Below are 15,749 nucleotides of genomic sequence, written 5' to 3'. Positions count from 1 at the left end.
ATGCTTTTTGCACTTGATGGAACGTGCACACCTTCAGGCATGAGACGAGCGCTGGGAAAGAGGGTGGGGCTCAGCTCTTTCCACGGCGAGCTGGATTGCCACTCCTTAATCAAAGGAACACTTTGTAAGCAGGCAAGAGCTGGCTGAGAGAAGGATGCCAATTTCACAAGATCAACACATCTGTGGGAATGAAATACGTGCCATAATTTAGAATGGTGAGGGCCCTCCCACCACCACTAGTGCAATCTACAGGAGGGCTTGAGGAAGGGAAACAAATTCAGGATATTTAGCATCTGCTAGAAAATTGTCCTTTTTCAAGGGCACACAAATTTTAGCTGGGCTTAGTAACCAGCCAGCAGTTACCTCCACCTCTACCTATGCTTCTACCTCAGGGAGGGCCAGCGTCTCACTTTGGACTTATGAAAGCAGTGAGAATTCTCCAAGGACTTTCAAAGTCCAGCAGGAGGTCAGAGATGAGCCCCCAACCCTCCACTTTACACTGGGGTCAGCACTCACCAGACCAACAGGTACGGTCATCACAGGCAATTCAGCGAGTGCACTTGTGGAACCCTTGCCATCACTGTGACAGTGATAGCATATGAGTTACCAGCCACTGTGTCTGTAAGGAAATGAAGGAGCAAGACCCAGTTCTTGCAGGAGAACCAGGCTCAGACCTGCGGCTTCCTTACCCCGTTTTCACAGTCCTTTCTTCATGGTCTCTTGGCCACTTTGGGCTTTTGCAGCACACAAAAGATCCTGAGGGCCTGTGGGGCTGCGGAATGCATGGAATCATGAGATCTCCTCTGTGTACATGTCAAGTGCCTCTTTTATCCTGAAGGGGGAAGGTCAAAACACCACCGCCACCACTCAGGATTTCTAAGTAAGCAAAACCCATTCAGCACTACATCCCAAAATGACTGGCAGCAACCCAATATCATGTCCCAATTTGTGACAGTCCAGAGATATGTGGAAGAAGAGACACACGCAAGTCATATTGGGGGGAGGTAAAGAATATATTCCTGGATCACCACAGCTCACAGCCAGTTCATACACTGCCTTCACCAACATGCTACCCCTCCAGATGTTTTGGACCACAACTCCCACTGAAGACTGTGGTGGCTGGGGCTGATGAGAGCTGTAGTTCCAGATACCAGGAGGACACTAGCTTGGGGGAAAGTGTTCTGTGGCATGGTGTGAAGCTCCTCAACCAGCCCTGCATACTCCAGAAGGCACAGTAGTAGGACAGCAACACCCACCATGTTCCTTTGTCCCATATGGTTATTTCTGGGTTTAAATAAATAAATAAAAATGTCCAGTAGCACCTGAAAGACCAACCAAGTTTGTTCTGAGTATAAGCTTTCGTGTGCATGCACAATTCTCCAGATCGTATCTGAAGAAGTGTGCATGCACACGAAAGCTTATACCCAGAGCAAACTTAGTTGGTTTCTAAGATGCTACTGGACATTTAAATAAATAAATAAATAAATTTCAACTGCATCAGACCAACATGGCTACCTATCTGAATCTGGGTTTAAATATTATCACAGCAGCATGAGATCCTGCTAGGGGGATTGTGGCGCCACACCACACAGTGTACTAATAGTCTCCAAGGTAGTGTAGCACAGCATAAATATTTTGGAACTCAGGCTGAGGAAATCCAAGTTCAAATCCATACCCAGCCACAAAGCTCAGTTGGTGGTCCTATGAAAATCATATATTTCCTGTCTAGCCGGTCTTATGGGTGACAGGAGTTTCTGTAATCCTGTAACTGGCTGCCCCATGTTCTGAGCCATTGAAATACAGTATAGGTGACAGGCTTCCTTGTGCAGACCCTTCCGAACAGACTGCGACCACAAGGGCTCACCACTGGATCTCCCTGGGCAGGAAGCAGTATAGCCGAGCCTTGCTTGAGCAACAAAGCCTTGCTCTGCTCATGCATCCTTGATCATGCTTTGGTCCTCCTAACTTCTAGCTTGCCTGTCAGTCCTGCCTCACTCACTGGTCCTTACCACTGGCCAGGCTCGTGACTCACCTCAAACCAACACCCACAGCCTAGCCCTGAGCATGGGACAGTTTGGGAAGATAAAATGAGAGAATTGTCACATTCTACTCAGTTCTTTAAAACTCTGCCAAAGAGGCCAATTGTGCCCTGCCAAGCCACTCTACCTGGCCTGCAGGACTGTCTCTGTATCACACCACCTCCCCAAAAACACCTTCTGCCCCCAAGACCATGTCCCTCACCAGCCCTGCTTTGTACCCTTTTTAAAGTGTTTTTGCCTAGCTCGAATGTGCCTTTGAACTCTGGTAATGCCTCTTTGCTTGCCTAGATGCAAGACAGAGAGGGTGTGTGTGTCACATTCGTTGCTCTGTCCTGCCCAGAAGCAAATGTGGACCCAGGTCCCTCCCCCACCCCAGAGGAGACACCTGCAATGTCCTATTTCCACACCTGATCAGCTACAGTGGCATCTTGTCTTGGAAACAAGAGACCAGGAAGATGGCTGGGAATGCAGGCCTCTCTCCCCCTGCTCCACACAGCCAAAGGAAGGCAGCTTTGCCATTTGTATTCTGTGCATCAGCTTCCCTCCTCCTCCGCCCCCCTCTCTCTCCAGACACGGGCATGCTTATCACATAGAAAAGCCCATCTTTTCTAGCTACTGCCTCAGAGATGGCTCTTCTCAGTCAAACGTCTTTCCTCAGAAAGCCTCCCCTCTCACCCCCCTCAAAAGTCTGCCACAGGCCTGAAGGAAAATCAAAGGTCACATGACCATAACACTTACACTGGGGAGACCCCAAATTTCAGACACCTACACTGTGAAACAGCTACTCATGTGATTCAGAAGCAAGTTGGAATGGTTGAACCTGCACTCCCCACTAAAACTAGAGATACCAGGTAACACCAGATTCTGTCACCTGCTTTAGAAGACTAGATGAATCCTCGGGCGTGCAAAGTGCACAAGTATAGGCTGGGCAACAAAAAAACAAATAAAGTCCAAAGGAACCTTCTGCATTACAGCATCATCATTCCACCGTATATTCAGGATCTTAACCAGGGTTAAGCATTATGTCTTCTGCACTTGGCCTTTCTTGCTATAGCAATAGCCTTTCCCAATTTCCACCGAATACGAGTACTACAGTATCCAACTGCCTTATTTCAGAAGCCTTATCTAGCTTCAGGGAGCCTTATTCTCCCAAAGAACAAGCCTTCGGAATGTATTCTTTTTTAAAAATAATAATTTTGATAGGTAGCTGTATTTTGGTCCATGTATTGTTTTGGGAAGTGTGAATTAGGTAGATTTGCTCTAAAATCCTAACAAAACTGATTTTTCTCCCCATCCCTATTCTGGACTATAGCTCCCATCAGCCCCAGCCGAGCAGTACCAGGTTGGCCAAGGCCTATGAAGCCTCATTTCACCAAAGACCATGGTGAAGCATTTGTGACGGAATTAAGTGACACTCAGCTGATCACCCTCCTAGGCACCACTGTTGAGCTAAAATAAAATTAGACAGACATAAAATGTTGCTGAGCCCTGGGATATTTCCACAATGTTTTGGAATAACAGCAACCTCAGCCAGATAGCAGATATAATATACAGAGGCAGCGTCTGGTTAACCTGGCTTGACATTCACCGTCAGCTCCCTTCGCCAACCCTCCTCCAGCCCCCCAGCCTTTTCATGCCAATTCAGATTGGAGTATCATGATAATTTAATGGCTGCCCTTGCGCCTCTCTAACAAGCTTCAAAGACATCTTCCAGAGTGGTGCTGCTTACTGAGGGGCGGGGCACCTCCTCAGCAGAAGAGTCTGCCCTTGGAATTATTCAAGAAAGGAAGGAAGGCTTAAAGGAATTGATGGTGAGAAAAGAACTGAGAACACACATTTGGCAGTTTGCAAATGCTAGATTAAAAAAATAAAATAAAACCTTGAGTGGGGGAAAGATTATAAAGGTATTTAGTAAGAGAATGATGCTCTTCCCCTAGGAAGGCAAAAAAAGCTGCCACTCCCAGGGAATCAATAGAATGTCCCCATCTCAGCACAGCAAAATATGAACCAAACACACCTTAAAACTAGGACTCCAGACCTCCAGATGGGAGGAGGGAGCCTTCAATGGTCTACAATAGATCTATCTTCCAAGCTTTCTCTACAAAAAACCCCACCATTATCTGCTGTGAGGGTTTTCCACAAGACAGGGGTGAAACTAGCCTTTATTTCACCTGGGTCAAAGACCCAATTTGGCACTCCCCTACACACATTTGCACCCATTTTCAGCTTTGTATTCTTGTTATAAAAAAGTGTACCTAGACGCTCCGTGGTTGCGCCCATAACCTATGTTTAAGGTGCCATTTAGCTCCTAGCCTTCATATCTGTTTCTAACACTGCCCACACATGCATATGCACATACACAGGGGGGGAGGGGCAGGGAGCTTCAATGGCGTCCCTACGGAGGTTTCACCTGGGACAAAAAAACCTGGCTCCCCTCCCCCCACCTCCCAGTAGCTACGGCCCTGCACAAGACTAGCATGGAAGCCAATACTGAGGAGTGTGGAGAAAAATGATTAAACATGTGTTTCAATTACAGTACCTTAAAAATATATATAACCTGACTTAATCCACATACACTATTAAAACTGAGTCACATCCATCTAGCAAAAACTTTGGTTAACGGGTCCTGTTCTATGTGGGAGAGAACTCTGAGGACAATGCTGCTCACAGGCTTTGGAACTTCCAAGACTGGCTGCCTCCTTGTCATCCTGCTGACTGGAGAATACTTTTTATTCTGGCAGGCTGTGGGAAACTGAATGTTCTTAAGCAAAGGACTCCATAATAGCATGCTACACTTTCTTTTTTCCTATCAGCATAGGTTGCAGTTTTTAAAAACATTTTTAAAATTCCAACAATAGTTTATATACTTTTAAACTATAACTTTTATATGTTCTGAGTTAAGTGTGTTTTATTTGTGTTTGTTTTAATTTTTGTGAGCAGCCTTGAGTTCCAGCTTTGACAGGGCGGTTTACAATACAAAAATGCAAAACATAGTAACAATAAAAAACAACACCCACACAGTTTAAAAGGCTATTGGTTCCTTAATTAGCAAAGGCCTGAGAGAAGAGGAATGTTTTTGCCTGGTGCCTAAAGATATGTAACAACAGGAGAGCATTCTACAAGTGGGGAACCACTGCAAAAAAAAAAGGTGCCTGTTCTTGTGTTGCCACCCTCCAGACGTCTTGTGAAGGAGGCACACGAAGATGAGCCTCAGCTGATAATCACAGGGTCTGGGTAATCATCATCATCATCCTCAGATTGGAGAACAGCATATAGACCCTAATGTTAAACACTGTAAATGGCACACAGCACAATCCTATTACATGCCTACACAGATGTAAGTTCTACTGCGTTGAATGAAGCTGAGTTTTAGGCACATGGTTTTAGGTTTACAGCCACAAAAGGTACCATATTGTATATATTATCATCAAATCCTATCTGGACCCAGGAATCTTCCAATTCCTCAAAAATACTAGGAAATCCTCTGGATCCTAGTATTTCCCCATAATCATCTACTGACTGCATGTGGCAGGTACTGTAGTCTTGTGTGACAGCTTCCCACAACCGGAACTCTAAAATGATTATTACTATTTTGGATCTTGACATTCAAACAGCATCAGGAAGAAAAACTATTTTGTCCAATAGCCTACCAACCCTTGTTTTTCAGAGGTTTTGAGGTGTTTTTTTCCTAGGGGCATGAACTTGCTTAGTATTCTTGCATGTGTTTTCAACTGATCTCTTAATTATTGCTAAAATGCTTTTCTAACTTTTTTTTTATGTAGGATACAGCACTGTACCACCAAGTACTGCAGCATGCAGTGATATTGTAATATGGCATTGTACTAAACACGTTTTAGTGATTATTAAAATAATTTGTAGTGTGGACAGCATATAGCAGGATGTATACAGTAAATAAGTGGAAGATCTTCCAACACCGTGGAAAAGTCCATTGAAATTGCTCTTGTAGCTCCACATGTAATAGCAACGGTTGGGTTGCATTAGGAGGCACCCACCTGGAAGCAGAGTTGCTGAGATGGGCAACATTGAAGTGGTTTCTATATTAACAGCTGCTAAACTATCAGCTGCAAACTATCTGAAGGTGTATGTAGCTCCCTCTTTGTTCGATTGGTTTTACAGGATCTGCAATGCTGCAATTATGTTGAAACTAAAATGCCTAAGCATGCAAAGGCAGGACAACCACAAAACAAACTGATACGAAGATGGCTACTGCTTTGAAACTTTGTGGAATGAAAAGTGTTAGAACACCACAGCCTGTGACAGTTTTAGGCATGTCTGATATGTGCACAACCATGCATGCGTGCATTGTGTCAAACCCAGAAGTGACCCCAAAAATGTCACAAAAGGGGGTGAAAGAGGGGGCAGAACTGAGAGGGCTTGTGAGGGCCCTGCTGGCACACATGGGGGTCCAGAATGTAACCCCAATGCAAATCAGTTGTTGCCCAAGTACTGTGTTATTTGATCTGAATAAATTTAGAGTATGGCAGGGTTAGCTAACATAGTATCCTCCAAATGTTATTGCGATCAAGCGGTATGTAATATTTGAGGTTCCCTCACTGCAGGGGATTCGTCTAAATGACCCTCAGGGACCTTTCCAACTCTACAATTAAGTGATTCGGTGGTATGTAAATGTTCTGAAATAAATAAATAGTTGCTGGAATACAACTCCCACAATCCCTGACCACTGGTAATGCTGGCAAGGGCTGATGGGGGCTGTAGTCCAACATTTTCACACATGCACACATCACCTTCCTCAAATGATCCATGCAGATCATCTTAGGAGGGAGGCTTCTTGCCACCTCCCCACTCATAACATGATCAATCTGATGGCCAGTTTGCATGCCCATCAAGATGCTGGGTCGAAAGATGTGTCCCTCTGCTCACCCCAGGGCTGCATCTACTTTGATTTTTCTTTCTTTTTGCCACCTCCCAAACTGGTGGGGTATTGGGGGACCAGAAACATTTGCACACATAGGGGTGTGTGCTGTGTGTGTACCAGGGGTTAGTGACACCCAGCTTTCTGCTTGTAGCCAAGTCTGCATGGGCTACCCTGGGCCACTATGTTGGTTGGGCTTTTAGCCTTGCACAAGAAACTGCTTGCTGACAGTAAAATCCTGACTGCTTTGTAGAGCTGTAGAACCAACAGGTTCTTGGCCATCTCCAGTAAACAGCTGTTCTCCATCTACTTTATGGCTGCTTTTGTAAGCACTTGGAAACTGCTATTTTGTTCCCCACTTAAACTTCTCTCTGCTAAAATAAATGTTTCTTCACATATGAGAGGTAATCTTTTACTTGGATGAAGTACTCCATTTAAGAAACTTTTGTTAGTGAGTTATATATGAGGGGCATATGATTGTATAATGTATTGTGTTGGGGCCTGTCCTGTGACCTTTGGGTGAAAGGATATAAATGCTAAATACATCCAGTTCCCTGTGCTTCTTCTCCCTTGCCAAAAGTGCTCCACAACCCTTCTGTCGTCTGTACTGCTCTTCCGAGAATGCCTTCCAGTTCGCTTGCAAGGAGAGAAATGAACAGACAAGAACTCCCCACCAACCTACACATCATGTTGAGCTCCTGAAAAAAAAAGTCCAGTCCCATTCCATGCTGAAGTCTCACCGCAGGAGCAGTGATGGGAGAGGTACAAAAAAAACAACAACAACCAACCAAATTATGTACCAAAATATTGTTGGGCAATATTTGAAAATTGCTCACCTCTGAATTGATTCCTAGTAGCAAAATGCAAATCAATGACATACAAAGAGAAGTGTGATTTGGGCATGTACAGAGTGCCCACCCCTCACCACAGAATAACTACAACCCATCCTGTAAACCAGGCATGTCCAAAGTCCATTTCAGGGGCCTAATCTGGCAGTTTATTTCCTGGGGTGAAACCCTTTCAAAAAAACAACAACCAAAAACCTTTGGTTGGCCCTCATGGCCCTTCACTTCATCAAATCTGGCCCTCTTTGAAAAATGTTTGGACACCACTGCAAATGATCAGTAATTATAAAGTGAAAAGGTTTCCCAATTCCATGCAGGGTGGAGAGGGATGGGAGTTCAATGGGGTTCATATCTGGTGCCTCTCATTTTAGAGAACTCCTGAGCATTTAGGTAAATTATGGTGACCGAAGAGGCTTGAGAACTGCCAGCTCCATCTGTCCCCCATCACACTGCATTAGTAGACAGCCCCTGTCCTACAATAATTGCTTTTAACATTAAAATTCCAGAGACATCTAATAAGAGATATATGACCTGGTTTCCTCTTCTATAATGACATCATCGTTGAAATGTCCATGCCAAATTGCTTGGGCATTTTATGGCAGATCTTGGTGCAGTTTTAGGGCTTGCCTGCCCCCTAACCCATTTCCCCCCAGGCCCTGACACAATGCCTTGAAATCCAACATCCCTTCCCTCTCCCCAGGTGCACACCATTATAAATTGGCAACTACTATGCAGAGTAGAGTTTTGACAGCCAAAATACATGTTAACAAATGAAACAGGAGCGTGTTTCCTGGTGGAAGCCCATGTACATGTGCACACACCCACACCTCAAAGAGGAAACCTGGACCAAGGATGACATTGGAACTATGTAAGCAGTCTTTCTGGCTACATAAAAAACAATTACTGCTTAAAGAAGAACCAAAAATCCTTGACCTTTGCCTGCATCACAGAAGGGCTCCAACGCCAAACCAGGCAAGTTCAATTCCCGCCCGGTCTTAGCTTTTTTTAGTTTGTTTACAAAACAGAAATGCACCAAAAGGGTCTATCAGCAAAACAGCAACTCTTGCCTGATTTTAAAAAGTTCGCCTGCTCATTCTGGATTTAGCCCCATAATCTGTGAGGTAGTAGCAGAGGCAGGAGCACTACTGAGTACATGCAGAGTTCATTTCCCTCCTCGCCAAGTTAAATTATGTTGCATATGGGCTGAGGAAAGAGGACACAAAGTGTGTACAGTACTTCAAATAGGCTTGAGACTCAGTATCATTCTGGAAACCCACAAAGCACCAGAGAGAGATAACAAACAGGCACCCAAGTAGAGGAGCCAAAGGCAGTGCTGGGAATATTCTTTTATACATTACAATAAAGGTACAAATCTACAAACCCCGGGAGAGGCAGGGGGATTAATCTGAGCCAGAGTCTCCTTTCCCACACCAGGTCTGAACTCTGGGACTAAACAAAAGAGACAAAAGAGCTCCCCTGCACATGTATGGAGTACATTTTCCTTAACACTTACTGGTTTCCCTCAACACTTATCACCTACAACCAATTCTAGGCAGCTGGGAATTGGAACAGCTTTGCAACTTAGTCCACGACTTCCTTTATTAACCTACATTTTTAAAATTATGCATCACTGATGGCCAGAGCAGTGGGTGGAATGGTGGGATCTCTTCCAATATACAAAGGCTGCCCTGTCTGCTCATTTGGAAGCAATTTTTACAAACCCCAGGCAAAGCAGCCTGTTTACAAGCCTAGGGGGTGGGGCTCCCAAGACCAGGGGGTGTGGCTTCCAGGACAACTCAAGTCCCAGGGCTTTTCCCATCAGGAAGTACCACCATGTAAGACTGCTGCTCCTGGCACGCATAACCCTCCCAGATCCCAAAGAGGAAGAGAAAATAAACCCACACTGACCCCTCTTTCAGCTGGGCTAATCTTCTCCTTTGCAGTCATCTGCCATTTAGGGCCTTCTCCTCCCCAAGAGGAAGTGGGGCCGCCTCCACAGAGCAACAGAGAGGTCCTCTCAGTCCCTGGCATCTTGACTTGCTGGTGGTGGGTTGAGTCACTCCCATATCCTGAGGAGTGCAGGAAGGTGCTGGAGGTTGACCCACTGAAGGAAGACTTGCTTTGGGAGGGAGGCAATTTCACCCAGGTGTTGTCCCCTCCCTTGCCAACAGGTGGTTCTTTCAAAAATGGTGTCCGCTGAGGCTTCTCTGTGCCGTCCGTCTCCACCTGATCCACCAAAGGCGATGGGGTGGACAGCTCCGAGATTGTGCCCTTCTCCACAGTCCAAGAAGCAGCCCATGTGGCACTTGATAAACTTTCGTTCCCTTCCTCACTGTCCCAGGTCCCATGAGACTCTTCCACCACAGTTGCTGGAGTTTCCAACTTTGGTTGCTCCCAAGACCTGCACACCACCACAGTGCCCGTGTCACTCTCTGTGGGTCCTTTACGCAAAGCCTCCCTTTGCAAAGGCACCAGAATGGCTCGGCTGTTGCCAGATCCCAGCCTCTGAAAGGCAACCAGCTGACTCGCCACCTTCTCACGGTTTTGCTCTGCTGGGTTGTCGAACAGGCGGGCAATGACGGTGGTGCCCTCCTCCAGAAAGTCCCCTGGGCTCCCACAGACAGAGGAGGCATTTTCTGTCACTAGGTCAGCTTTCTCAAGCTTCCCTTGGAACCTCTCCCTCACCTGCACAACATGCCCTTGCTCCAGCCCCTCTGGCTCCAAAGTGGGGCAAGCCTCCCCATATGGGGCAAGGCTTCGATGTAAGCCCTCGGCAAGGTCTTCTCCGTCCTCCTCCTGCAGGGAAGAGGCTCTGAACTTCACTGCCACTGCCTCCTCTTCAGCAATTTCAGTCCCTGCAGAAGGTCCCTCTGCCACCGGATTAGCGCTTTCTGGCACCGTCCTCTTTTTCCCCTTCTTCTTCCGTTTGAAGCGGGCTTTCCTTCTGGGGGAGAGGGGAGCATTCCCTGTCTCCCCAGCTTGATCTTTCGGCTCTTTAACACAACCCAGAGTATTCCCCATCTCCCTGGTGCGCAAGACACCAGTGACAATGCAGCTAAGCTGGCACCAGGCTCCTGGATAAATCCTGACCGCCGCTTCATCAGATTAGATGCACATTTTTTTTTAAAAAAACCCACTACTGCAGGCACACTCATACATACACACACAGAGAGAAACCAAGATTCTCCCTTTCTAGCTGCTGCCGTTTTTCAGACAGCCATCTTACAAGGCTGGGAGCTGGAGGAAGACACATTCGAAGCATCTCACTGCAGTTCAGAAATCACTTGACCTAAAAGCAGACGGAGCCCGGATTGGCTGCAGCTTCCTCTCTCCAAATATGAGGTAATGGGAGTGCTACCCTCCGTAAGGCAAACAGAAAGCAGAAAGCGGAGAGCCAGACAGAGGCTGGGAGGTGGCAGCAGGAGGGAGGGAGGGAGGGGGAGAAGCTGGTGAGGGGTGTGGCACGAAGACAGATAGATGGAAATCAGGGAGCAAAGTTTTTTGTTTTATTTTAAAAAAGGAAGCAGAAAAGGCAAAACAGCAGCAACAACAAAGATGTTGAGCTGAGAGAAGGTAGCATTTAAAGAAGGAGGGCAGAGAGACATAAAAAGAAAAATCCCAGGAGGAGACAAACACACTGTGCATACTAAGAGAATGCCCAGAGCTGCTGCTGCTGCGTTCGATACAGAAAAGAGAAACCTGGGCAATAACAACCAAAGGATTTGTGGAGATAAACCTTACGAAAGCTGGAAAGAGGTGTTTGGGGGGTGGGGGGACTCTCCAGCTCAGTTACACCTATAATATTTGATATCCAGGCATTTGAAACTTGCATCTATCCCTGAAAATCACATGGTAAACATTATTTTACAATCTCCCTCGATCGTGAATATGAAGCTAAGGTTTTTGGGATGTCTAGAAGTCAAGGAGGGATGCTGACTGTTTAATAAGCAGGTGTCCCTGGATAATCAAAGCAGCATCCATTGCACCAGGTTTCAACAAATTGGTGTCCTCCACATATTCTGGACTACAACGCCCATTAGCCCCAGTCAGGACAGCCATTTCAGTTTCACCTACTGAGTAAATACACCCCATCCCCAAAATGCACAACATCCCCTGCAGAACTATGCTTTATCCTTTTGGCACATGCTAAACACCTTCCTACCTCCCTATTTTCCCCAAGCATTCTCTGATGACTGATGGTGGTTGATGCGTTTGTTTGATCACTGTGGATATTAGAAAGAGTATGGTTGTATTTTACTATTGCTGCTGTTGCTGCTGCTAGTCTTCTTTACTCTGCTACGATATTCTCAAATATTAAGCAGCAAATAAATGTTTTAAATAAATAAATACACTAAGATTAGGGGGGAATGCCTTCTGGGACAGAATGTACAATTCCAGCACCTATCGCTTTAGAAATTTACCACTTGTGAGAGTTAAGTGGTAAATTAAATATGAGGAAGGAGGCCTCATATCAGTCTCTGCCCTAGTTTTGAAAGTCTACAGGTGTCCCCCCACTTCTGCAGTGGTTACATTCAATCGGTATCAAAAATACTGGATCCAAAAATATCCACAACTAGAATTAAAGCTCTGGGGCCATCTGGAGGTTGGAGGATGCACGGGAAAGTGGCAGCAGCGGCTGCGCAACAGAGCGCAACAGCTGTTAGGCAGGGAGGCTGAGCAGCCTAAGCAAAGCTCGGCTGCGCCTCCAGTTTCTTTGGAGCTTCCTCAGCCCTCACTGATGTCCACACAAGCCTTGAGGAATCTCCAGCTCTCTCCCACCATTTCCAGGTTTAATTAAATCATTTTATTATTACCCAGCATCACACATATACACGGTCATGAAGTAGTTGATTGCGTATAAGTGGGGGGGGGGGACACCTATATGTCTGTCAAGAGTGCTTCCACACTAAGTGATGTGCAGACTTGCCATGTGTCAGTCAATCATTTTTTACGGAGCATGCACACTATGCCACAATCCTGGTGATTGTCACCCTGCATTTTCTTTCTGGTTCATCCGCCATTTCTTAGTGTGCTACCAGGTAGGTGCTTAATTTATCAACAGGCCATTTGAGATATAGCAAATGTTCTGTAGACAACAGACCATTAACTTATCAAATTTCCAGTAAATCTAGGTTAAATGGGATGGGGGGGCACAGATATGAGCTGTCATTTGATACAACAACATTGTGCTGGGTATAACTGGCATGCATGAGGAACACCCATTCCACAAAAAAGCCCATCTGGATGCACCCTCAGACGACAGAAAATCCATAGTGAGTTTCCAGAACAGAAGCACGAGCTCGGCATAAGCAAAATACCCTAGTGATCCTCTTCTGTCTTTTTTAAAGGGTGGGATTTTGATGTGGGCAGTGACTTAAAGGAGACATGAATCTACCACAGCTCAGCACATTCACCTCCAGCACATTCAACTTCCACCAGCCACAGGAACTGCAGTCTAAAGCAGTTGGAGGGCACCAGGCTGAAGAAGGCTACACTTAAAATAGCACCCACCACCAAGTTTAATCACCCTGTTTATTTGTTTTATTGATCTTTTCATTGGCACTAACATGCTTCTCCTGCTATAAATATTTTAAAATATTAATGAAATTCCATGTAAATGAAAGTGTGCTATAGTTGAGTAATACTATAATCCTATACTGCTTTTTTTTTCTTAAGGAGGATGGGAGACTTTCTAGTCACAATTGCTAACCACAATGGCTAGAAAGACAATGACTGGAAAGGTGGGGGTTTTTATCGTCTCCTTTTTTATAATTACCATTACTGTAGTGTTCTAGTACTCTTATTTAAGTGGTATTTCACTATTAAAAGAAAAGAAAAAAGCCAGAAAAGTGTTAGCACTAATTTTAAAGAGAATGATTCAAATAAATAAATGGAGTGATAAAATGGTACCACCCACCCCACAAAGCTTTCAGTGCATTATGTGCCAAATTTCAGGTGGTCATTCAGGTGAATTGGATCTTCCCAGCCAAGGCAGCTCTTATCATGTGGTGTGGACAGAGCAAAACTAGATAAATATACCAAAAGCCATACACCAAAATGAACAAGAGCTTCAACAATGTGAAGAATCACTTATCATGTGCATCTAGCTTGCAGGGACACAGCAACGTGCATTAGCATTAGGAGCCCATATTTTAAGTGTCACTTTCATTGTTGTGGGCACCAAATGGTAAATATGAGAAGTTACATGGCAAATTCCATGTCTGGGGGCACAGATTTGCTACTTGCTTGATGTGATGTATTAATCACCTAATCCAAAAAGTATCCAGGTAACTTACAGGGGGGGGGGAGAGAAACAACTAAATAGCCTCAATAATCACAACAATAGTGAAACATCAGCAGAATATGGGTCACAATAACCTGTCACAACAGGGCAATTAAGAAATACCTATAAAATATACTATAATACCTATAATATGTATAATTACTTTTTAATGATTATCTTTTATACGATTTTAGCTTTATTGTATTTTATCTCTATTGTGCATTTTTATCTATAAGCCACCTTGAGACCTGGTCTGGGGTAAAAGATAGGATATAATAATAATAATGATAATACCCTGTTTCTCATATTTTAAGACATACCCATAAAATAAGCCATAGCAGGATTTTTAAGCATTCAAGGAATATAAGCCATACCCTGAAAATAAGACATAGTGATAGGCGCAGCAGCAATGCCGGCCGCGGCAGGAGGAGGAGGAAAAAAATAAGACATCCCTTGAAAATAAGCCATAGTGTGTTTTTTTGAGGAAAAAATAAATATAAGACATGTCTTATAATATGAGAAACACGGTAATATCAATCCCATCCTTCCAGTCGCCCTTCCTTATTCACTCTACTCAGCCCAGCCCAGAAATAAAAATATAACGGGTAGGGCCAAAGGGAAGTGGGCAAGAGAGCTGCTTATTTATTTTATTTTATTTCTTTGTTTCATAAAATTTATGTCACAGTGGCCGGAGCGGGCTACTTCAGAGTAACGACTCTACACAGCTCTGCATTTTATTCTTTTATTGGTGCTGCGTATTTACAGTGCTGAAGTCATTGCTATATACACGGAGCTAGGTGTTCAGTCGGGTTCAGAACCTCCGAATGGCTTTTGGCGCGTCTTTCTCCAACACAAAAGCTTTGGCAGACCCATCCTCTTTCCCCTCCTCTTTCTGCGTAATTCCGGAGTTGGGGGGATGGGTCTCCCCCCTTATTTGCCCCTTCCTGTCCCACCTGGTACCCTGGCTCCTCTACCTTGCCTGAGCCTCGGACACGACTTCCTGCTTCCCCACTGGAATCGGAACTCTCTCTGCTTTCCCCTGTGCTCGGGGATGGGCTTGAACTCAGGAGGGGAGGGACTTCGCGATATCCCCTGTCCCTCACATCCACCCCCCTCCCAAGCTCCCCTTCTCCCCTCCCCAGGTCCCCCCCAGGTGTCGGTGACGACTGGAAGCCTAAGAACTCAGTACTTTCCGAGCCCGTTGGTGTGAACACCTCCCCCCAGTCCTGCGAGCCCCCCCTTCCGCCTGGGAGGACGGGAATCCTAAAAAGTCCGTGGCGTCAGAGCTGGTGGGGGTAAAAATGTTCTGCCAATCTGCTTCTTCCTCTGACTGGGTGGATCTCGGTGACGCCCATACCTCGTCCTCTGGTTCCTCAAACTCCGCTTCCCAGCGCCATGGTGAACTGCTCTCCCGTGCTTCCTCCCCCTCCCCCTCCCTTTCCATGTGCCAGGGCTTGGGTCTGTGGGGAAAGAGGGCGTGAAATTCTTCTACCAGGAATTCCTCCTGTATCTGAGTGGCTGGGACCCATTCATTCTGTGACGGTGGAGCATCCTCCCATGCCATGAGGTACTCCAGGCCCCCCACCCCTCTCCGTGAATCAAGGATGGCCGTGGCCTCATTGAGTTGCTCCCTGCCTTCCCTCTCCCCCCCTCCCTCGGGGGTTTGTTCGCTGCCTCGGAGCCTGCTG

The 15,749-nt window shown here is 45.7% G+C and overlaps 1 protein-coding gene across 20 annotated transcripts in view; it reads right to left on the bottom strand.

The window, feature by feature from the left end:
* MACF1 (microtubule actin crosslinking factor 1) overlaps positions 1 to 15,749 on the bottom strand; it is a 292,907-nt gene that overhangs the window by 174,458 nt on the left and 102,700 nt on the right. For 3 of the 20 annotated variants that reach the window (XM_035119735.3, XM_060275852.2, XM_060275851.2), the window contains exon 1: positions 9,687 to 10,913. The exons of 11 other annotated variants lie outside the window; for them this stretch is intronic. In XM_035119735.3, the coding sequence (XP_034975626.3) occupies positions 9,687 to 10,799 (1,113 nt within the window). In that variant the 5' untranslated portion in view covers positions 10,800 to 10,913. Of the gene's footprint in view, positions 1 to 9,686; positions 10,916 to 15,749 lie in introns of those variants that run through there. 6 more of the 20 variants (XM_088672211.1, XM_088672213.1, XM_088672212.1 and 3 more) reach the window with 4 other exon arrangements.

The sequence above is a fragment of the Zootoca vivipara genome, chromosome 6 (genome assembly GCF_965207765.1).
Source record: "Zootoca vivipara chromosome 6, rZooViv2.hap1.1, whole genome shotgun sequence".
Lineage (NCBI taxonomy): Eukaryota > Metazoa > Chordata > Lepidosauria > Squamata > Lacertidae > Zootoca > Zootoca vivipara.
Note: the sequence above shows the minus strand (reverse complement) of the source record. Positions and strands in the feature narration are given on the sequence as shown.